This window comes from Colletotrichum siamense (genome assembly GCF_013390195.1).
Source record: "Colletotrichum siamense strain Cg363 chromosome Unknown KSG_Cg363_contig01, whole genome shotgun sequence".
Lineage (NCBI taxonomy): Eukaryota > Fungi > Ascomycota > Sordariomycetes > Glomerellales > Glomerellaceae > Colletotrichum > Colletotrichum siamense.
The window spans coordinates 4017821-4041999 of NW_023501014.1; the positions used below are offsets into that span (position 1 = coordinate 4017821).

Sequence of the window (24179 nt, forward strand, 5' to 3'; positions counted from 1 at the left end):
AACAACCAACGGACTTCGATGGTGTAGATTCCCTCGACCCCTAATTGAATGAGACACTTGCATTACGCCTTTCGTGCATTCATTTGGTGTGGGCAGCAAATGACCTAGACGAAGTCGTTAGACATGCACTATGCCAGACAGGGCCAGGCACTGTTAGAGCGCCTTAGCTGCTGTACTCTATGCCAAGGCCACCGTCCTTGGTCGGGACAAATTTCCTTCTCCCGTACAAGAAAGACCGAGTTCAGGATGGGAACAACCATCCCCCCCCCCCGATCATCATTGAGGCTGCTCACATGGCTAGGTCCATCCCGGATAGACCCAAAACCGTGCAATGCCACTGATTGAGCCCGAGAAGACTGTGGGATGACGGGTTCGTATGCTTAAGCAAGTACCAAAGGCTGCAGGATGTGCTCAGAACCCGGAGACAAACCTATCAAGTCACACTGGAAGTTTTCTGAACACAGAAGCGCATCGCCTTGTATGACTCTCTAATATGGAACTATGACTTACCATGGTGAGAAGGAAAACAAGAAAGATTAGCCAACATGGTCGCAAACTAAGGGAAGTCAGCTTCTGCCGTTCCTCAGATGTCAAACCACTCTCATCTCTGCAGTCTTTATAAGCAGCCACGCCAAATCAGTTAGTTGTTTAAATGTGAGCCTAAGAAGTGATCTTGGTATTTCGATCCTCAACTTCTGCAGAGTGCTATGCTGTCATCTGTCAAATCTGCTAAAGAGGTTCGTCGTACTGCGCAGCACCTACCATGGCTAGCATTGCCATGCCTACATCACAAAGAATTCTGACGGACGAGAGAGTTGACAGGAGGCGATGAAGGCTCCGAGAGGGAGGAGAGGCTTGTCGGCTGATTTTCGATTCGGCTCGGCATGATACAGACAAAGGGCAAGATCGCTTGATTACTGACACCTAGAACCTTCCTGGAAATCAATTTCCGGTTGTCTTTACATGCGAAATGCCGTTGCTGAGCACCTTCATATATCGCCATGAAGCGCTAGACGAAGCAAGCGAGTCCTCGTCAAATTCCATCTCAACTTGGTCATAGAACCCGCGCGATCTTTGACTTGTTGCACGTCGTCCTGTGAATTATATATTTGAAGCGTACTGTTTGCCTAGAAGCTACCGACAGGCACAATCAACTAGTCGTCTGCACGCGCCTTCAAAGACTTCCCAATCATAGCCCCGTGCAAGCTTGTGACTAAGTAAGACACGCCAGTTGCTTTGGAAATGTTTATCTACTCCACGGCTCTGATACTCAGAATAGTCCTTAGATACTAGTCGAGGACAACGCCTCCGATCTCGGGGCATATCGCTGCGGTATGTTTCCCTGTGACCGGTGGCATCTCAAGGAAAGGGGAGCTGCAAGTATTAGATGTGTGGAATGACGAATGCACAATCAATCGAACTGAATTGCTTTGAGAACTTGGTTTTGACTGTGGGTTCTCATGGATTATTACACTCTGTGTAGTGTGATCTCGTGTATATCCATCTCCGATATGCTGCCAGAGTTCTTTGCCCATTAGGAAGACTACATCTACCTCATGCTGAGAACTGCTGGAAAAATTCAGAGACTTGGAAAAGATTCGAGGATTCGAAGGCCATTTTGGATTTTAAAGGGACAGATGTCAACGCTAAAACACAACGCAAGACAACAATGTGCAGCAGATCTTCAATACCTTTTTCTACCTGTGGTAAAGTGTGACAGTGAGAGTTTCGAACGCGTTGAATTCAAGACGCCGTGATACAAGGTTCAGAGGTTGCAGAGACTCTTCATCGCTGTTGGTGATGGTTTATCCCGAAGCATTCTCCTACTGCTAAAGGCCAACTCTCGACTCGAGGGAAAACTACTCTCAGGCCCAGTTTGTCGACTATCAGAGAGGACATCTTTCCATGTTCGAATCAACAAGATCGAATATCGACTATAAGGAAATTTGGCTGACCAAACTGGGAAGCTCGAACCAGCAAGCGTCGTCTCTTATACCTCGGTGAAGTCTGGAGCCGCGGTGCGTGTCCAATAGCCTATCCCAAAGGTTTTCGAGCTAATATCCAGAGCCTCGATCGTATAACTAGTTACAAGGAGGCGCCGAAGAGAATTTGAGACGGCAATAATACCCACCGTAGTCGTTGTTTTTCAGGGCCCCCAAGCCTCTCCCTTCACCATAACGACGAGCTTGGCTTCAAACATGCGCAGTAGCAACATAGTCTACCGGTGAGTTCAAAGTTTGTTCTTGCGTGTGTATTCAGACAAATTTCGCAAACGACGTGGTATGACGGCGCCGGAAGACAGCTTTAACGTGGCCACGTCCTGCGTTGCGTGAGAGGGTATCTTAGTGCAATGGATCACTGCCAATGCCAATATGTGCTTGAAGACAATCGGTCGAAGGCCATCTCATTGTGGTTCCCATGAAAGAAAAGATTCCCCCGAGCGACTGTAGCCGACTGCGTTATGTAGTCTTGATTTACAGCGGGTTGCTCCAACGACCACACACGCGCGGCCGAAAATTCTTGTCAGGGCTGATGTAGACTTCCCAGCCTAGCTCGTATATTTCGTGTCAGGTGCTGATAATTGATTGGGGGCCGTTTCAGCTCATGGCATCTTGAAAATCGCCCTGAGAAAGTCTCCCACGTCCCTGTCCAGCTTCAAGACAACCGCGGCTGGCTGGAAATGAACCAAGTACGGTGAGAACTCAGCCGTACGGGAAAAGAAGTCATCTACAGGCTCTCGTCCCTTGGAAGTCCAGTTCAATGGCTTTGACATGTATATCAAAGCCAGGCTATGCACCTCAGGCTTGACGAATTCAATCTCATAATCGGAAAGCTCGATTCAACAAGTCGGTTCCCATGAATCTCTCCAGCCTGTCGTTAAGATGACTAGTACGACTCAGATGTGACTCGTATGGTCACTTACGTCCAATTACACGTCTGAAATGAATACGCTGCGGACCATATGTAGATAAAAGCGCCCCTTGAAGCTACTATGAACCACTAGATCTCCATGCTCCGCCTTCGTCTCATACATCGAGCTAGGTCAGTGGTGGTTCGGCCCGGACCAAGACCCCGACAAACTGTTCCTCAACGACGACGTTTTGGACGAAGAGGTCTAGGGCTAATTCGAGGGCAAGGAAATCCTCAATGACCGCACCCACGGGAAAGTCGAACAAGTCCAGGACAAGGGAGTCGAAGTCCTCATACAGCCGACCTTCTTCTGGACCAAAGAGGGCTTCGACTCAGACAAAGGCTTCAACGAGCATCTCCACAGCCCTCTATACAGCGTCATCACCAAGTCGGGATTCGATGGCGTTGACCTTAAATTGAGACTACCACAGTTGACAACGCCAAGATCACGGCGCTCATCCTGCGCTTGGGAAAGGACTTTGGAAGAAATTTCCCGGTCACGCTGGCACCTGGCCGCACAGAGCTTCTCGATCAAGAGGGCCTCTCCAACACCGACTATCCAGAGCTCGAGAAGGACACCGGTTCTGAGGTTGGCTGGTACACTGTCCAGAACTATAACGGATTCGGGCGGTTGACGCTGGAGGATTCTGCGTAGTGGATTCGAGCCGGTAAGACCGGGATTGTCTATCCGCCGCACAAGATTGTGATGAGTGTCATGGCCAACAAGCACGGAGATCCCTCGACATGAGCCAACGGAAACCAAGTCGAGAAGGGTTTGAGTGAAATTTTGGCCAGGTTTTCTGATGTAGGCGGGTGACGCTGCTGGGAACGAAACAGTGGCGGTATTTAATATCTCTAAAATGCTGTCTGGGACATTACAACGCAATATGAAAATGTTGCTTTGATCTTCACAGGCAGCCGGGCTCGAATACATATGACTTGAGAATTCTTCTGCTAGCAACGAAGAATCGCCTGCGTTTCTCAATCAGAGGCATCCACACCTCGTCCGCACCGCATACCGCAGGTTACTTTCAAAGGATAACAGAAGTGAAACACGTCTTTGTCGTCTTTTCTCAACGCTGTATGTTTAGTCGTCGACCATGGGGTTATCATTGAAATATTGCGGTGAATTATTGAACTCCAGTGTACAAAAAGCTGCATCATTGGCTCGGTGGATGGGAATACGCATGATCAAGACCAGAAGCGGGCGAATTTATAATGCTCCGCGGGATACGTACATTGCTTGCGAAGTATGCTGTCATGAAGGCGGCCGGAGCGGATGAATTCTACTGACTTTCAGCAACGGCGCCATCTATGGATCTCTTCAACACTTTGTTGGCCACAGCAAGATAATTGGATAAATAGCAGGCTTTCTAATGGCAGTACATGAGTCTCCAACCCAATAATGCTTGATTGTGAGTGAATTTGGTCATTGTTCATCATAGCAGCCGGATGGAAGGGTTGATTCGTCCACATTGAAGTCGGCGTTGACACGGCTGTATGGCATCCCAACCTCAGTTAGTAGCTTTGCTCGAAGGTTTCTCATCATCTTTCTTAGAGTATTGGGGACTATTCATATTCTAACGTGAATCTTCGGAGATGGAGGAATACTGTTTGCTAGGCAACAGCATTGACGGGGATCATTGTTGCTCTGACCAAAAGACCATGAGTGCTCAATTCAAGGTCTATGTTGCCATAATCATCAAGCGGAAACTCGGCGATGGAGATAGACTGCCACAGCACGCAAATTGATAGACGGTCAATCAGCGCATTGTTAGGTCCAGACTTTGAGAAGAATACTGGATAGCCCCTTCCATGCTGGACGAGCTAGAAGGTTTTCTACGCCCAACTAATTGTCATGTCGGCGGCCTTTGTCTCGACCCAACATGACAATGTCTTTTCGCAAATGGAGAACGGAGATTTACCTTACTTTCTTTTCTAACCTGCATTGTGGCCTTTCAGCTTTTACATTTCCCCATGAATAGCATTGTTACAGAAACAGCCCGTCGAGTCCACGGACTTGCCGGCCCGAGCGGCGCCGCGGAGTGGAGACGCCGCCTTCCGGAAAGGAGCAAGCCCCGATGTGGATCCCGCCTCCTTTGTGCGGGACCCGCCGCTAGAAGGAAAATGACATTTTGCTCTGACAAAGTGACCGGGGTCGTGATTGGGCCATCTGAGCGCTGATAAGGCTAAGGTTTAGCGCACTCGTAGGGGCCCGGAACAGGGAATGCTTCCCTGCAGACGCCTGTCGCAGAAGAACAACCTCCCCATGCTGCTTTGCTGCCCAGGGACGTCATTTTGGGTTGCCCCCCAACTCCGGGTCGCGATTCCCACCAGGGAGGTTTCAAAATGGGCGGACGTCGTCCGGACTGGGTGATGGTCAGATTCTCGAACGCGAGCCATATTGGATTTCAATGGGTTCAGCCCAGTCTCGTGTCGGCAGACGACAGGATGAAAGCTGGGGTGCAGCGTTGGGACGAAGGGGGCATGACAGCGTACGGGGAAACGAATATCGGCGAGTTCTCGTTGGATGACACGAAAGGTCTTTATCTTGCGTCCAGACGATGCGGCGTAATGGTGCGACGATATCTCATGCAGATGCCTGCGGCTGAGGTCACCTTCAACGTATCTGGAGGTGTCGCCGTGTCGCCAACGTCATGTAGTGTCTGATCTGATGCCTCAATTGTGCGCTGATCGACCATCATCAACGATTGTAAGATAGTCGCCGCGGAAGCTTGAAAACGAGGCAAGCCTCTCGCCGATCTTGGCGAGTTAGCGAACACTTCCACCTGGTCGACGGATAGCGCGTGGAATGTGGCGTCGTTGTCATCGTCCGGCAATTGTTTAATCGACTTCTGCCGCCTTTCCACGAGTTGGTCGTGCTGCACTTTCATTGTTGATGTTGTGTCGTGAAAGCCAAACCGGCCTTTCGTCGGCAATTCTCGTGAGGTTCAGAAAGGCGATGCTTCTTCTTTCACAAGTCCTTCAGTCCCTTCGCAGGTTCTTTGGGTCTGATCGCACCTCGACAGCCCTCGAGAGTCTAGACAACGACGTGCTCCATGGCATTGGAATCCAACGTGTGAACCCAGGTTTCTAGTAAACGCGAACCGTTGATTGGGGCTGCGGGAGTGCCCCAGCTGGAGATCGCCGACGGTGGAGGAAGCCAAGTTCGGGGCCTTGGGGGCTTTCTTTGCCATCGAGAGTGGTCCTCGGCATTTTGACAGTGCTGTGTTAGCAAACGATTTTTAGGAGCACGACTAATGGATTTCCTATCCCCCCACAAGAGGCGCGTCTGCGGATGAGCGCGATGGGGCTGGCAGACTGAGTCCCGAAATCTCCCTTGACATGTGCCGAAAACGGAGCTAGACAGGACTGCCGGCAACGGAGTCAGCATAAGAGTGATTTTCGAGAATCGACCCTGGACACTGAAATTGATGTGTGCTTGCCTCTGTGCCTATTTCTGTTGGAGGAAGTTATGGTCCGAGATTTTCGGGGTTCGCGAGGAAGAACATCTGCAGGTTGTCGTTCTGGTGGTTTGATCTGGCTGACAGCTCAAATCGTGCCACACTGCAGGTGAAAGATAAAGTAGGCTCAGTTGGTTGGCCCTGGTGATGGCATGAGCCACGGCATGCATGACTGGTCAAGCCTTGCTTGACAGTCTGGGCCAACTTGGAGAATGTCTTGTCAGGAACGAACAGCCTGGTATTCTCTCATTGGTCTCGAGACACATGCTGGGCATCGGGGGTCTCTGTCCGTGATGGAGGGTGACCTGCATCCCAAGACCAAGGTCAAGCCTGCGTCTCCTCAGCTTCTTGGCCAAGCTGAGTGAAGAAGAAACCACAATCGCCGTGTTGTTCTCCCGCCTACTGGATGACTCCCTAGTTTGACATCCTGTCAGCGCATGCCACGGCTAAAAAGCAAAGGCGAAGCCTTGCGATAAGGTCGAGACATGATGGCTGACAGGCGAAATGGGGGTGTTTTGGAAGGTGGAGAGGACGGGAATTGTCGTGAAGAGGATTGCCGTATTGGGGCGAATCGATTAAGAAGAAGCAAATGGATTGGGGGGTCCCCAGGCGAGTCCCACGTCGACGAGTCTTGTCCCGTCCGCATCAGTGGAGGGAGGCCGAGTGGGGCATTCCACTGCGATTGCCGGACTGCTGGGCCGCCCGTGCAAGGGGCTGGGCTGCAGCAGTCTGTCGCTGGTTTTTAGGGGTGCTCGTCGCTGGAGACGAGACTCGCTCAGTGTTCGGCCGAGGCTGTGCCTGGAAGAGCATTTAGCACGGAACGACCTGACAAGCGGACGGGCAGCCACAATCCAAGCGACCGCCTCTGAGTGGACCAGAGGCATTTCGTTGATTCAGCCCAATTACTGTTCACCACTGACAGGTCCCGCTACGCTTGCGCCTATCGGATCTCTTATCTGCAACCTCTTGGTCGATTAACGATTTAATTCATCATCGGTGGATGCCAAGATTTGGGTCGTTGAAGCGAGAGAGACAGCCCAAGAGCAGACATTGGGTCAAGAAACTGACTGTATTTGGTCTGTCGACGTTGAAGCCGTCGATAGTTTCGCTGGTTTGTCTTGGCAGGTTGTACTCTGGCCGGTGATGAATACCTATGATGGAGTGTCGAGGTGGCAGTGTCGCAACTCGGTAGCTATGCGGTATTTGTCCAACATGATGCACACTCCGGGGGCCCTTCGCGGGGAAGACGTGCATAAGACGTTCAGCCGGAGTGAAGCCGCCAGCAACGGTCGATCCACGTCGGCATTGATAGTCGGGGTGAGGCGAGACAGAGATAGGGAATCGAGGAGATTTGCCCACGCGTGTCGGAGGGATAGTCGGAGAGAGGTGTCGCGGCCGGGTGCAGGGACAGGATCAGGTCAGGCCGGGGCGAAGGGACTGATATGGGAAAGGGACATCAGAAATTGATTGATGAGATACACAGTAATGTTAATAATCGTCAGCAAGCTCGTCCCCAGACTCTCACGCGGCGAGAAGGAACCAAAGCACGAGCTTAATTACCGCTCCGGGATACGTATTCTGCGCCGCGACCCGGTGGCATCGTGGCAGCCCCGTCCTGGTCTTCTGGAAAGGCAGGTACCGACTAAAGGGGCGGCGGTGATAGGTTCGCTCCTCGTCGTCGAGGACCGAGGACCGACGGATGTCGACGTGCTCCGTCAAGCCTTGCCTTAGCGATAGCCGGGGGAGGGACCTTGGGGGAACGATGAAGCCATCCATCTCCTCCCCGTTGCGCCTGCTGCTGCCACGAGCATCGTCGAATTTTGAGGGACTGTGCTCTCAGCCCACAGGCAAGAGCCAAAGGTGAGGTGTAAGTGGTGGCGGTACGTATCTTTCTCAGACTAATGCGAATGACAATGACAGTGACATGAGCGCCGGCCTGAGAAAGCGTGGGGCGCGATAGGTGCAAGGGCATCGGAGGTACGTATCTTTCTACTGCAATACGAATACTTAGTAGACCAGCAGGAGCAGGAGCAGGGGTGGTGCCTTCTCGACCAGGATACCCCGAACGGCTGGGACGTGGTGTCCGGGTGTGATCCAGGTCGGAATCGAAGACGCTTTTTGCTCTTACACTCTTTCTGTTACCTCCACTTATTCCACCCGCGCCGAATCGTCCACTCACATGTCTATCTTTGCCTACTGGTCTGTGTTTCTCTTATCTGCCCGCTCACTCACAGCAACCTGTCAGTCACAATGATTACAATTTACACTCCCACAACGCCTCCTCCGTATGCGGATTGCCCACGCTAGCTCCGCCGTCCCAGGCAAGCAATCAAGCCCCCCCAACCGTGAAGCCAGGGATCACCGCAGCAGTGCTCCATTCTGATGCTGCCGCAACCACTGCTTGATCCTCTGCACTTTTATATATGATCCTGCCCGTCCCTCGACTCCCGCAAGCGTCCTCCCGTTCGATCTTTCCACCCAGGCAATTCGTCTCATCCTGTACTCGACCTACCCTGGCCGCTAACCCTCCTCGACAGCTCTGTCCGACGGACAGCTTGCTTTTCAAATAATAATACTCCTTGACATCCCTCCTCTTTCTCATCATCCCAACCTCGCGTGAATCTCTCCCACCCACAAACGACACTCGCGCCCACAACCGCCACGATGTCATACAGCCATACAGGAGCTCCTACGGAGTTCAATGGCACCAACGCCGACTTTGGTGGTGACTCCAGTATGTTCTCTTGCCTGCCAGAGAATCTGGATGTTCAATTCCACCATTTTTGATGCTAACTATCGTCGACAGCCACCACCAACCTCAACCAATGGTACCAATCCGGCGACCAATCGTACATCCTCGTCTCCGCCGCCATGGTCCTGCTCATGATTCCCGGTATCGCCTTCCTCTACTCCGGTCTCGCCCGCAGAAAGTCAGCTCTGTCCCAATTATGGGTCGTCATGATGAGCTTTTCCGTCATCGTCTTCCAATGGTACTTCTGGGGATATTCTCTCGCCTTCTCCGAGACTGCCACCAACGGCTTCATCGGCGATCTTCGACACTTCGGCCTGATGAAGGTCCTCGCTACTCCTTCTCAGGGCTCGCCTCTCGTCCCCGCCCTCCTCTACTCCTTCTACCAGATGATGTTCTGCGCCGTCACTGCCGCCCTCGTCGCCGGTGCCACTGCTGAGCGTGGCCGCGTCATTCCCTGCATGGTCTTCATCTTCTTCTGGGCCACTCTCGTCTACAGCCCCGTCGCCTGCTGGGCCTGGAACGCCAACGGATGGGCCTTCAAGTACGGTGTTCTCGACTACGCCGGCGGTGGTCCTGTCGAGATCGGCTCTGGTATGTCGGCTCTGGCCTACTCTTGGGTTCTCGGTCGCCGCAACGAGAAGATGATGCTCAACTTCCGTCCCCACAACATCTCTCTCATCACTCTCGGCACTATTCTCCTCTGGTTCGGCTGGTTGGGCTTCAACGGTGGCTCTGCTTTCGGTGCTAACCTCCGCGCTGCGATGGCCTGCTGGAACTCCTGCTTGACTGCCATGTTCGCTGCCATGACCTGGTGCTTGCTCGATTTCCGTCTGGCTAAGAAGTGGTCCCTCGTCGGCTGGTGCTCCGGTACCATCTCTGGCCTTGTCGCTGCCACCCCTGCTTCCGGTGTCATCACTCCTTGGGCCTCCATCATCCTCGGTGTTGTTGCCGGTGTCGCCTGCAACTTTGGCACCAAGAGTAAGCTACAAAATCACCCGCAGTAATCCTTTCCATGCTAACCACTCTGCTCTACAGTCAAGTTCCTCCTCAAGATCGACGACTCCCTCGATGTCTTCGCCGAGCACGGTATCGGCGGTATTGTCGGCCTCATCTTCAACGCCTTCTTCGCCTCTGGCTCGATCATCGGTCTCGACGGTGTCAACGTTGGCCTGACCGGTGGCTGGGTTGACGGCAACTGGAAGCTCATGTACATCCAAATCGCCTACATTGTCGCCTGCTGCGCCTACACCTTCGTCATGTCCGCCCTCATTGCCAAGGCCATCGACATGGTCCCCGGCCTTCGCCTGCGTGCTTCCGAGGAGGCCGAGCTCCTGGGTATGGACGACGACCAGCACGGAGAATTCTCCTACGACTACGTCGAGGTCCGCCGTGACTTCCTTGCCTGGACCCCCCACCAGGCCGAGCCCGCCGCCGAGGGCAAGTTCAGCCCTCAACACGGTATCGAGGAGCACCAGCACATGGCCAACAACGGTGGAAGCAGCGGTTCCGACGAGCCCAAGCCTGTCACTCCCGACGGCGAGCTTAGGAGTGAAAAGGCACCTTCATTGTAAAGGGCTGGGTCGAGTTGTGCTATTTTGAGTTCTAGATACCGTTGATTTCGACGCCATTTAGCGTCAGACGGCGAGGCGTTCCTACAGGATGGGTTTTTGTCTACGGATTTGATTTGATGATGGAAGGATATCCCGCGAAACGCGAAGCGAGCATACATATTCGTTTGTATTAATACCCATGATACAGTGGTACGCCCAAAAGCGAATTTATTCAAAAATTTACAATTACAACATATCTGAAGCCCAATTCTTTTGCGCAAGTGACCTACGTGCTTGTGGACACCAAAGTCCAGACGAACAGACATGCACAGAGTTTCTTCTGTGCGCCCATTACGGGCGAGCGTCACTCAATGTCTCATCCTTCACGACGCCCTAGGAAACATGAGAGCACAAAAACAGCGCACTAGAGTTCTTGGCGGATTCTTGCGGTGTCACAAGTCAGCGGGAGGGTGCGAAACACCGCCGTCAGCTTGGCACAGGCTTTATTTCTGTCCTCCAGAAATCTCATTCGTTCGCAAACCCGAATCGAACACCAGGGCCGGTCGCCCGACCTTGCTTTGCAATTCGGCAAACGGCGTGTGGTGTGGGCTGTGCCCAATTTCCCCTCTCCATCTGTTGGACAGTGCTGCTGCTGTCGTATGTACGTATGTACCTGCAAAAGTCATTGACTTTCCCCTCTGCTTTAGACTTTTCGCATGCGATTCAAGCGAGGAGAGTTTCTTTCGCTGCGGATGTTTGTGCCAATGTTCCCCGGATGAAATTTGTCTTGGCATTCTTTGCGTCGCCAGCGTTGCTTTTCCATCCGTGGATTTCCAGTCGGGCTGGCTGGTCAGGCATGGCAGAGTTCGGCCGCAATTTGCTCTCTTCGACCAGGTCGGTCTCGGAGACCGCGGGTGAGAGAGAAGCTGTCAGCGGATTCGTGTTCTCTCCCGGGCAACATGTTCCCTCCCTCCCCTGCTCTACGACATCCATACCATGGGACGATTGAGGGGGTTTGACGGCCAATTCGAGGGGGGATGCCGACCAGTGCGTCTGTGTTATTGTACACTTGGCGAGACCTGCTTTTCCCTTTCGTGGTCACTCAATTCACTCTCCTGCGTACTTGGGCGAATCCAAGCCAGCACCGCGGCATTGTGCCGCTGTATGTTGGTCAATCACCTCGGTCGGCATACATGAATCCTATGAGCAGCACAATGCCACGACCACGCATCCCTCAAGCACCCCGTCCATCCCAGGCCAAAGTATCTCCGTCGCGGACGTACACAACACCGTGCCATACGGATACCGCAGCAACTAAACCGCTTTCCTGCTTCAACGCACCCCCGGCTCTCTCTTCCGGGTTTTTGCCTTTGGGCATCCAAGGATGCCGCTAGCAGAAAAGCCGCGCCCCGTTCCATCGACGAGGACCCCTGAGGGGGGAGGCCACAATCCACATCGAACTGGCGCCGTTTCTTGCGATCCCCGGTAACCCTGTCAGCTCTCTTAAAAAGTCTCCCCCCACCCCACCCGCACCGAAGTCGCAGAGATAAGGACTCGAACCGTGACTGGCTATTGACGCACCCTGGCTGGAGATTTCGACAATTAAATGTGCCCACTTTGTAGTTACGCCGTCTAGCCGTCGGCGAACTACGGAGCGGAGGGAGGCGTCTGAAATGGGTTTCTTGGGCGTCAATGACAGGAAGGGCGTCCGAACTGGGGACGGGGGGCGAGATGGGGAGAGATTATCGGTGTGGGACGATATGGGGGTCACACTGGGAAGATGTGGGAGGCGGCTTGAATGCCATTTTGCCGATGGAAGAAGAGGAAGGGACAGAGGTGAGTGAGGAGTGAGAGGCGGGGGCCCTCTGAGGCAGCTCAGCGTGGGAGAAAGAGGAGCACCGGCCGCCAAGTGGGAGAATTGGGAGCAGCCGCCCATGGGGTTCAACGTCTTGGCACAAACTCAGTACGGAAGAAAGATAGAGGAGCAGCGAGCAGCAGCCATACACTCGTTCCGGTAAGAAGTGAGGTTGAAATAGTGTGCAGCATCGCGAAATGGTGCGTCAACCTGCCTCGCGATGCGGCTGCAGAGCTAAGAGACGCGATGCGCCCGCGAGATCTGGCTCTTTTCTCGATTTCCCCAGATTCTCGGGACGGTTCGCCCCTTGTTTATCTACGGTTTTCTTCCTTTTTTTAATTCTCCTTGGATGTCGTGCCGCCGAATGAAAAGGAATCCTTCCCGTTGAAGAGCCTCCTGGAGACCCGGGTGTTTGGATCTTGCGGGCGCAAAGGGTGGATTTGGGGGAGGTGTCTGCGGGCGTTGCGGGCGCAGAGGCGTGGTGTTTTCGCCGGCGCTGGTGTGTGTGTGTGTGTGTGTGTCCAGCGTGTGTGTGGCGCATGTCACTCTGCCTACCTACCCGAGTAGGTAGGTAGGTAGAAAGGCTAAGGCTGAGGTAACGCAGGGAGATAAGATAGCGATATGCGTCTGGTTGTCGTTGGTTTAAAGGCCTACCACACACCAACATCTCACTTGAGCATCACGAAATGGACGGATGTCGTTGAAGAAAGAACGAAAGAGCCTCAATTGTGGAACACACGGAACGGCGGCCGGTCTTGGCCGTTCCCGACGCGGCGGGACGAACGCACTGAAGAAAACGTGGATGGCTTTGCGTGAGGGTTTTCATCATGTAAATATCGCGTAACCGTTTGACCCCGACACCAGGCCCCCGGGGGGGGAGGGGCGCTCGAGCGAGGTCTTGGCTGGGCGTAGGGCGGACAAATCGGGGCTGGTGCCGTTGGGGATCGATCCTTTGGGTGAGCGTGACTTAGATTACCGAGGAAAGGGGATATTAGTTGAATGGATTGGTTTTTGGGTCTTTTGCACGATCTTTTCGTGGGTGCTTGCTGGTTGTTGTTGGTTTGGCGGGTGACTGACGGAAGTTGGGGTAAGCGGGCTGGGGTGGGCGTTTACCCCAACATCTCCAGATTGAATATGGACCTCGGCTCAGGACGTCGGTGAGGTGAGCTGATTGAGCCTTGATCGTGTCTGTGACGGACATAAGAACATTGATGGAGATTGCTGATGACCTGCATCGACACAGGTAAGTGTTTGGGCTGCACGGATGCGACATCCAGCCTGATCCTTCAGAAATCGCACGCCACTCATGTGTTCCTGGCCCGGAGCGCTAGACCACCTGGTCGAGTCGATGAGGTAGCTCGATGCTTTGAGATCGAAATACATGGCATTTTAATTCAAAACGGGGTAGAGAAAACCTCACAGTCTCGAAGTTGCATCGATGATTCAACGCGAGGTGTTTGTGTCGCCGCGTGGTCAGTCGGCGACTACGGCCTCGGTGTCTATCACCGATAATGGATAACACCGATGATGGATGATTAAGATACCATTTGGAAGGTGAGCATAAGCCTACACTGTACTTTTATTGTCTTGCACTAGGTTAGCTGCCTTGACTTGGTTCCCGTCCCGAGTTCACTCAGTTGTAGGTTCGAGCGCTTCTGGTTCTGTGAAAGCCACTCGCGTTTCTGCGTATCTGATGATATGGCAAGGCCATGCCGATCGGAATCGAAATTTGCTGCAGCGTCAGCACTGGATCGACTCACACAGACTAGGCAAAATGTGCAGAAATGATACTCGCTCCTTCAATAGCACAATTACATCTGATTGGGATGGCTAAAGGGTCTTCAAATATCAGTCCGTCGTGACCTTCATCTTCCATTCTGAAATGATGTCTTTTGTCGACCTCGAGAGTTTAGTACTGGCAAGGGTTTTGCTAGCCGGGCAGTGTCCCCTAGGACTATATCGTAGTGAACCTAATACTTTCACGAGGACGACAGTAGGGCTAGACAGGGATAACGATGGACGACGAGGACGACGACGACAACAACAATAGTGACGACAATAGCGACAACAATAGCGACAACAATAGCGAGTATAGTCGTTTTAGCGTATGTATAGGATGTACGGATCATGTACTGCTCATATAGTGGACACTGCCCGGATAGCCCGCTAACACTGCCCGGCTAGCGGAATTCATTGGCAAAGGAGGCATCTGTTTGTCCTTTCAAAGGCCATCTCATAGGCTCTGCGTATCGGACTCATGTCCTCGCCAGCTATACCTAAAGCCTGATTGGGCTCTAGCGAACTCTCCGTCGAACCGGGATTCAGTCCTTCTTAAGAGAGGTCGCTGGTCTGAATACGTCTTGGGACACCTCTCTCTTCGCAAATTCTGAAGTTGTGTTTTTCTTGTCCAAATACGTTATAGAAAGCCCGTCGTCCGCCACATGCTCTACGTTCCGAGAAGGAATCAAAAACACAGCATCTCTCCGGAATCATGTGATGTAATCGCTCCGATACATTGTCGCTATGTTCTTCAGAGGTGCTACAACTTGGGTTGAAGCAAACTATTTGGTTCTTCCCCAGCCCCTGATCAGACGCAGTTAGTTGCCCTTACTATTTGTCTCACAGTGGCTTCCCTATGTACATGAATTTGACCAGCAGATTACCAATCACGTTAAATAAGCCCGTATATATCAATTCTCTCATTGAGCAGTTTCTGGCCCCCTATTCCACAGATACAAAGCTCAGCCTTTCGGGATAGAAGCTGTAACTCTGGCATAGCTCTTGTTAAAGCAACCTCATTGCCCTCCTAAGCTGCGCAGCATGCCTGAGACCTTTCTTGAGTCACTGTGCCCTCCCTATATTTAAGATTCAGAAGGCTTATGGGATGACCTGTCCTTGAAATCCAAAGACACCAGCCCTTCTCCGTCAACCTTGAGTGGAAAATAGTGATTGCTCAAAGAACCCGGGTTGCTCGACAGAGCTGTATCAGCGCCCCGCCACAACGGTAAATGGAGGCGATCACGCTGATCGTCAACTTTATCGTGACCAAAAGCTACGCCACCGTAGTTCAGCGATGTTTCGGAGGCGTCTGATTGTTCATCTTCGCACGACTCGAAATCAGAGATGGCGCTGTCGTGCTTGTCATCCAGGCCTGCTCCATGCGAGGACGAGCTATGCGGGTAGAGGATGAAGTACTCGATGTAGTAGTCCTGGATGTCGTCTGGCGCTCCCGGCGGATGTGAGACTTGGTTCTTTGCCATGGTGTGGTTCGGGTCCCAGAACTCTTGCATCCAGCAGTCAAAGCCTGGAAACAGAGGGTGACATAGGTTTTGGTAGTATCGGTTCTCGCGCTGGTCAAGCAGCCGCTTGGTGCGGTGATAGTGTATCGTCCAGGAAAGCGCTGCATATGAAAGAAAGGGTTCGGTTTCGGGGCTGACTTCGCCCGGCGGTGAAGTCTTCGATGGTTTGGCTAAGCAGTAGAGGAAGGCAACGCAGATGTCCAGAAGGAGTGTATTGGCGTTGACGAGGGAAAAGGTGTGCTGAAAATGGTGAAGTTGGCTCTCATGAGGCGGATCTAGAAGCGGATTTGTGCCGCGTTTTCTCTGTGCAGCCGAGGTCTTCGGCGCCAACAAGAACTCTCTTGCTGTTTCGTGTACTAGATACACTTTCTTCTTGATGATACGAATGAAATGGCCACAAACATGTTTCAGGTGGTTCTCGAGGGGGTACACGAGTCCATACTCTACGTCGTCGAATGTCAGCTTTGCACGGCGTCCCAGGTGTCTTTCCGGACTTCCATTGCCAGAATCATCACCATAGGGAGCTACCGCAAGTGCGATACTGACTTCTTCAATCGTGAGTGGCCGTGCGGCCGCGAGGATGATATTAAGCATCTTCCTAGCTTTCATAGGTTCCGGTCTCGATGCGAGGAGTTCCGAGTAGACGCTGAAGATGTCTCTCGTGTTGAGAATTCCATCTAGATCTCGTCTGGAAGCCCCGCTCTCGACTTTCTCTTCCAAGAGGCTCAACACGAGCGAGACCCAGAGAAAGGTGCGATCAGCTCGCTTCACGAGCTCGGCTTGCAAGCTCTTGAGGAGGCCGACGGGTAGACCCCGGTCAATGAGGTCTTCGATTTTCGCAGCAACCACCCGAGATACATCGTCACTGATCGATTCCGTCTCATCTTCAGCCCTCAGTCGCATCATCTCATACGATTGTCGACGGGCTCCTGAGCCACTCGTGGACCTCCTGTGTTTGCCCAGTGCGACTTTGATCTGATTCTCAGGGCGGCTCGTTATCAGCACCCTGAGTTTGGATTGCTGCTGCACGCCGTCGCCCGCGAAGTGTTCGGCTATGCAGCGCAGTAGAACCCCTCGAGGTTTCGGTTCACATTCGTCTATTCCGTCCAGGATGCAGATGGTAGACTTAGCATCGCCGTGAACGGTCGACTGGGAAAATGCATCCCATAGTTTTTCAATGCTTTCCAAGTCCCCTCCACGAAGTTTCTGGCGACGCGAAAGGTCTTTCTGCTGGGTATAAAGCTGGTGCAGAATAGCCTGAATCCCCCTTGCAACGTCAGACTGCTCCTCGTTGTCTGATTTGAAAAAGAAGTAGCAAACGTTGACTGCATTCGCTTGTGAGAGTTCCTTAAAATGGTCGACGAGGTAAGAAGCGAACACTGATTTACCGCAACCCGGGTCGGCCGATATCCATAGAAGAGGAGACCCAGTTGATTCGGACAATGCTCTAAATCTTTTGTGTTCAAAGTACCAAGTGCAAGTTCCCTCGACTGGCGCCGGGTTTCTGGCCCTATGTGAAGCGTAGTTGGAGCTATTTAGTGCTGTCATGAGATTGTCTGATTCCAGAAAGATGGCCTTTTGAGCGTCATCAGCCAGACGACCAAGCCTGAACTTGATAGCGGAGAACCTCTTTTCCGTGATCGTGCCGAATCGGCACATGCCTCGGTGATCACTCTCGATGGCGATGGCCTTCTCGGAAGAGTGTCCTAACACAGCCGAATCTTTCTCGACAACCTTTTGTGAAACGTCAGCACCTTTGTTGCAAATGTAACTGACAAGTTGGGAGTCAATCCACCCACCAAGGTATTCAAATAATCCATCTTCAGTGTTTCATAGCAGGAGATGATCTTGAGACTAGAACAACGCTTGAGGAATGCCTCTGAGATGTTGGCCATGCGCTTGGAGTTTGGCTCAAGGTCCTTGGAAAGCTGTGTATTGGTGTTTGCCCCAAGCGATGCCGTCTTCAGAAGACGTGCCGTCATCGTGCTCCAACTTGCAAGGGACGAGCCCTTGTGTGGTGTACCAAAGAAGAAGACTCCACTGATTCTTTTGGCGAGGAACATGTGCTCGTCGCTGTCAAGCGCCTTCAGATACGCCTATGTATGAACTGTCAGCTTTAGAAGTTCTCGAGACGGCTGACGAAGATTCACCTGCTTAAACACAAGACCGCCCAGAGAATGGCATATAAAGATGAGTGGGCGGTCCTGCTCCTCATAGATTCTCTCTCGGCCAGCAAACCCTCCAGAAGTTGATCGCTGAAGACATCGATGTCTGACGTGGACTTGCTAAATTGGACCGTAGAATTGTACCAAAATGATATGACTCTTGCCACCGGCACAATTTGGGGAACGAAACTCTTAAGCCAATTGGTGCCGGTTTTCTCGTCGGTCCAAGTCTTGAGATAATGGCCGTTCAGCCCGTGGATGGCAACGATATCGGTTCCCTCGAGCGCGGCCGAATGCCGAGGGACAATCGTATGGAGGCCATAATCCGGCTTTTCAGTAGATGTCGTCGATTTGCCCGACTGACTCTTGGATCTGGAAAGGAAACTCCAGTCCATCGCTGCTGTTGCTCTGCTAGAAGCTAGGCAGCTGCACACCTGCCGTCATCAACCAGTGCCTATTACCAGTTCGCCCTTTCATGCTGATTGATCTGCGGGGTTGGAAGTCACGTCACGTGTAAAGCGAGCCTGATTCTGCCTGTGCCTGCAGGTGCAGGTGCAGGTGAAGTTACAGTAGTGAGTTCTGATATCCCTTGAGTGATTGGCCAATTAATGGGCTGTGATGGTGGCAGTTGTGGCAGTTGTGGCTGGACATGGAAGGGGGAATAGCCAATAATTTACACCGAGTCAAATATACGAAATCACGACTTCGTCTTCAACAGAAAAAGACGGCCGACAGTATCCTCATACGAAATACGCCCGTTCTGTTGGCGAGAGACAGATCGTTGCACAAACCAACGAATGCCACAGTTTTCTTGCACTTACCACTTGCCAGGTCGCCAGGCATCCATCGGATCTTAACAAGAGAGACCCTAGTTGATGGCTTGACCGCATGCGGCCGATTGAGCCGGAATCGTCAATATGTACTTATCGAAAATGTGTTGGATCAAGGGAGTGTTGCTGGGTTGTTGACAAGTCCCCAGTTTAAACGCTGTCAACTCCTGTTAGTGAACTACTTTCAATTCCGACGGGCAGTCACATTATCAAAGGTAGTACATTAACCCATGTCTTTCGCGGAGCCGGCCATTTGAAAGGTTGGGGCGGGGCATCCCTTCGTGTTGGACACTTGTTTGTCAATCTCCCAACTTCATCATCGCTGTGGACTCCTCAGCAGACTACATATTTCGACCGCATACCATAAAAGTGCTTACTTGCGCCAGAAACCATGGATAGCGACGATGAAGAGCATAACGACTACGGTTATCCCGGTGATGGACCTTGGGAAGATAATGACCCCTGGGACAATGATGACCCCTGGGATGATGACGATCTCCTCGGGGTTCATGATCCCCAAGCAATGTTGAGCGCTCTCCTCGCTATGGCCGGCGCATCGGCCGGACATTTCGGAAGTGGCAGCGATGACGGTCAATACGATCCTAGAGAGGAGTTCGCTCGGGAAATGGGAAGGCGTATCGATCTCAGGCGCCAGACATGGACCTGGTTCGACATTGACTGGTCAAAAGATCGCGGTTATTATGACCCGGTTGATGACTGGGATTGTGGGGATATGATGAGCAACACACCTCCTGAATGCAACATTGACCCTCGCCCTGTTCTTCATGATCGGAGATGGACAGAAATACAGATCTGTGGTCGCGGCAAAGAGCTGTGCACCAGAGAACCTCAGCCAGAAGACTTTGCGAGTTGGAGTCTCGGTGCCATTTACCAGCGAATGACCGACATCGACGAGCTAATGCTTCACATCAAAGACATCTGGCCCGTCAAGATGTTCGAACTCGACGATCAGCCAGCCTCTGCGAGAGTCGTCCTCAAAGATGCCCCTCCCAGCCATCATGTGGACCTTGCCAAAAGGCTTCTTCTCGAACACAACATGTTGCGCAAAATCACTCTTGAGCGTTCGCGATCATCTATTAGACCGCTTACCTTGCTCGATGTTCCGCCAGAAGTTCTCGGCTTCGTGGCGGAGTACCTCGACGGCAATGACAACGAGGACCCCAAACAGGTCGAGAAACCATACATGGCACGCGGCTATCGCGACATCCAAAGCCTTCGCCTCACCTGTCAGACCCTCAACATTGTATCTTCGCCTGCGCTCCTGCACTGCGTGACAGTTCAGATGACGAAGAGTTCTTTTGATCGATTCAAATACATCGCTGAGCGCCCACACTTGCGCAACGGCATTGAACGAGTCCGCATTTCGCTTGGCTATTTCTGCGCCAATGTAGCAGCCTCTGCATGGAATTTCACGGCTTACGCGGTGTGGATGCTCGAGTTTGCGCTTTATCGGAAAGACGAGAGGGGGCAGACCATCCTACACAGCATTATGGCCCACAACGAGGATGCGAAACCGCGACACCAGCAGCTTCAGGATCTCTTGACCTCTTGGAAAGACCTCCATGATACCCCGAGAGATGGCGCTGATGGAGAACAGAGATGGCTGGCTCTTTTCCGTCAACAACATGCACTCGTGGAGATGTATGAAGCCTACAGGCACAGTTTGAATGAGTATGAAGCGGTTCGACAAAACTTCGTCCACGAAGTTGTCAATGCACTGTCTCAGATGCCCCGATTCACTCGTTTGGAAGTATCAGATTATCTATGGAGGTCGCAATCGATCAGTACCGTGTGCGGGGATTTGGAAATGGCGTTGGTCCGCGATGAGAACTTCATGAGGGGAGACCGCTACGTAGGACTCTTCACGAAGCCGATGCAATGGGATCGCCTTGCGCGATTCTCGCCCATGGGGAGTGATTCTTCTTTTGAGACTTCACCACCAGTCGACGTTCTTGGTCAAATTCTTTCGCTTCTTGGCAAACGCGGAGTCCAGCTTACCAAAGTCGACATCAACATCACGCCCCCGCCAAGTTTTGAGGCTCTCCGTCCCACGAATGTCGAAGCTCGACAAGAAACTGTCAAACTTTTCCAGAACGTGTGGTTCCTGCGCTTCAAGATCGGGCCACCAGCCGACTGGAGGAATCATGATCCAGAGTTGCTTGCAAGAGACGATGTGAATCGCATCTGGAAGCCACGCTCAGAAGAGGAGTTGAAACACCTAGACGGTTTCCTGGACGCTCTCCTCGACACAAAGAGTCTGAATCAACTCACCCTGGACTTCACCTCACTCATGCACGAGAAGTACTTGAATTTCTCAGTCGGCGACTGGTACCTGCCGTCTATCATGAAGCCCAGGCAATGGGCGCAGCCACTTCTGCTTTTATTCCACGCCGTGTGCATTGATTCGACAAGGCTTAACAGCTTCATAGGGGATGGGCCGATGCACTTTCGTGAATTCAAAAATATCTATATGGCTCGAGGAACCTGGACAGAGGCGCTGGATGTGATGCGCGAGAAGTACGATCTGAGTGCCTACGACGCGCCAAAAACTTCCTTCACCGCCACCCATTCGCTTTTTGATCTTCGTGGCGCCGAAGTTGGGCTTATGGATGACGATGAGCAGCACGCTGCCTTTGAGACCACAATTTCTGGTCGCCCTTCAACTTTACGTGCGTATCGCTATATCAAACACGAGACAGAAACCAACCCTTTTCGGCCTTTTGAGCAACATGTTGTGTAAGACTCGGGCTTAAACCCCTCAGCCGGTGCCAATTCTGGAAGACGACTACGAGACTGGCTTAAATTCAGATGGAGCAAGCACCTCTTAAGGGTTCCGACAGCAGGAGATAATCAGAAAATTAAAGCTAGTTATCAGTTTTAGATCTTCAATTTCTTTCCTTTAAAATAGCTCTTATCATCGTCGAAGTGCAAATAAGTCTACCTCCAATTCTCATGACCTCACACCCTCCGTCTTCAACTTTTGCCACAGCTTCTCTTCCTCCACCAGGATGTTTTTCCCGCTGAAATCACCCTCAAAGTCAATGTCGGGCAGCAGGCTCTGGTACGGCACCACACGCACCCTCACATCCGACTTCTCCTTGCTCCCAAACTGCATAGCCTCGACAACTTGCCCGTCACCATACGCGGCGTCCGTCACTATGCGCAGCATTACCTCGGCACACTCCTTGGCCGACATGTTCATGTCTTGCTCGCGAACTTTTCCTACGCAGTACGGTTGGAGCACTGCTGGTGTGAACGTGGTCGCGGGGCACATGGACGCGACTCGGATGCCGAGGCGGGCCTTCATCTGGGCCAGGCTCAGAGTGAAGGAGTTGAGAGCGCCCTTGGTGGCGTTGTAGAGCGGCGTGCCGATGGTTGGGAGGTATGCGCTCAGGGACGACACGAAGATCAAGTTGCCTGCAATCTTGTTCTGCAGCCAGTAGTCGATGGCGATCTGAGCGAAACGAATGGGCCCCATCGCGTTGACGGCGAAGATGTTGTACACTCCGGGGGCAGCGTTTGGGTCATCCTGGGCCAGCGGCGAGACACCCGGAAGATCCCAGAAAGCGCTTGTTGGGGGCTCCCTATAGATTTGCGTCAATACGTACTCAATGCTACTAAGGCAAGCCCGTGATTCGTACCAGATGCCAGCTCCGGGGCAGAGAAGGTCGACCCTGCCAAACGTCTTTAGGGCAAACTCCCACGTCTCTGATACCTGAGCCCAGTTGGACTGATCCATCTTGTGGTAGACGGCAGATGGCGACTCATCTTTGGATGGATGGGGATATTTGGCGATGAGTTCCTCTGCCTCCGGACGCAGAGCAATGTCAGCAAAGATAACGGAGCAGCCTGCTGTGAGAAGCTGCTCGGCAAATGCAAGGTTGATACCTAGAGTGGATTTCGATCAGACCACGATGTTCCGGGTATATCAGGGGTTTAGCACATACCGCTGCCAGCGCCGGTGACGACGGCGAACTTGCCCTTGGCGTCCCAGGAAGCCATTATGCCTTTTGAATACAAGATATAAGTTTCGATGATATTCGGGTCAGTTTGAGCCAAGAATTGAGGGGAATCTTGGGCGCATTTATGAAAATATCTTCAGCAGAAAGTGGATAGCGCCGCTGCAGAGTCCCTTTTCCCATGGGACAAAGTCCGAGGCATTGTGGAACTCGAGACCCTGGCAGCATGAAGAAACAGCTCACATTGCAACCTTTGATGGACCAACGGTTGGTTCAGAGATTCTTCATATGCAAGAACCAACGTTGAAGCAGGGGTTGTGTGGATCCAGACTGTCCAAATGGTCATAAGCCAAGGGTCAAAAGCATCATATGTCTTGGTGCCGAGCAAGACGATGACTCGAAAAAGCAGACCCTCTTTCAATGTGATGATGACCTGGGGTCAAAATGTATGTTGGGTTCTTGATGCAAAAAGACCTTGCGCCAGGCGTCGCGGGATCTCATCGGTTTCTGGCCCAAGTGAGAGCCGCGCCTCGCATGAAAAAAGCCTCATGATAGACTCCGAGACAACTCCCGAATTACCGGCATTACAATTCCGCTCCATATGCAGGTGAAACGTTGTTTCTGACAGACAGGCTGTAAGGCGCTGAGTTGCGGGAGCCTGATTCTGTGCCCATGTGCCCCACCTTGACGACGATGCCTTCATGACCTCCTCCACCCTTGTTAGCTCTCACATACGACCATACCCACTGGAAAACTCGGGATCCCGTCCGCTCTCCCATAGATAAGCCAGTGAGGGACAGAGTAGTAGTCGGGTCGGTGACGACCGGCGAATGCCTGTTGTTGTATGTTTTTTGTTGCTTTTTGTGACCTTTAGCGGTGGATGTGGAGGCCATCACGATACGGGTGGTTGGCGATGATTTGTCCGTCACAAAGATCTATAAGAACGTCAAACCCCCAGATGAAGTATGAATTTGACAAACTCGTCCTACAGATTACGCTAACTTCAAGCGGCGAATCAACAGGAAACTGTGGCATGAAAAGACGAGGCGAATCAAGAATGGCCAAAGTACTCCGGCCTCAATTCCAGTGTCCACCGTGTTCAGCCTAAACCTCGCATAGTCTCCAGTCTTTGTTCTTCACGTCGTGTCCCAACTGCACATTGACGTCCTTAGCCATCCTAGCCATTTCACTGACTGCTCCCAGTTCCCTAGTCCTACCACGTAGATCATCATCCAGGCCATGGTATAAGAGTGCAAGTGGCGAGGACCTCCAAGTCATGGTGTGTCCCCAATCGTTCGGACGAGTAAGCTTTTGACTGATTTGCACCATTAACAAGAATATCCACTGCAGGAGAAGCAGCGAAGCCGGATATGC

At 52.3% G+C, this 24179-nt stretch overlaps 4 protein-coding genes across 4 annotated transcripts; 2 read left to right on the top strand and 2 right to left on the bottom strand.

The window, feature by feature from the left end:
• Positions 1-9038: 9038 nt before the first annotated feature.
• MEP3 (Ammonium transporter MEP3) lies at positions 9039-10697 on the top strand (the record flags this gene model as incomplete). Its single annotated transcript, XM_036632871.1, has 3 exons — positions 9039-9108; positions 9181-10104; positions 10162-10697. 3 exons carry the CDS (start codon positions 9039-9041, stop codon positions 10695-10697), a joined length of 1530 nt encoding a protein of 509 aa, XP_036501817.1.
• A 4695-nt stretch (positions 10698-15392) lies between these two features.
• On the bottom strand, positions 15393-18390 carry CGCS363_v001023 (Vegetative incompatibility protein HET-E-1; the record flags this gene model as incomplete). Its single annotated transcript, XM_036632872.1, has 3 exons — positions 15393-17564; positions 17630-17926; positions 17998-18390. 3 exons carry the CDS (start codon positions 18388-18390, stop codon positions 15393-15395), a joined length of 2862 nt encoding a protein of 953 aa, XP_036501816.1.
• An 826-nt stretch (positions 18391-19216) lies between these two features.
• Positions 19217-21586, top strand: CGCS363_v001024 (uncharacterized protein; the record flags this gene model as incomplete). Its single annotated transcript, XM_036632873.1, has 1 exon — positions 19217-21586. One exon carries the CDS (start codon positions 19217-19219, stop codon positions 21584-21586), a length of 2370 nt encoding a protein of 789 aa, XP_036501380.1.
• A 210-nt stretch (positions 21587-21796) lies between these two features.
• On the bottom strand, positions 21797-22848 carry CGCS363_v001025 (putative oxidoreductase; the record flags this gene model as incomplete). Its single annotated transcript, XM_036632874.1, has 3 exons — positions 21797-22430; positions 22488-22734; positions 22794-22848. 3 exons carry the CDS (start codon positions 22846-22848, stop codon positions 21797-21799), a joined length of 936 nt encoding a protein of 311 aa, XP_036501815.1.
• Positions 22849-24179: the final 1331 nt, after the last annotated feature.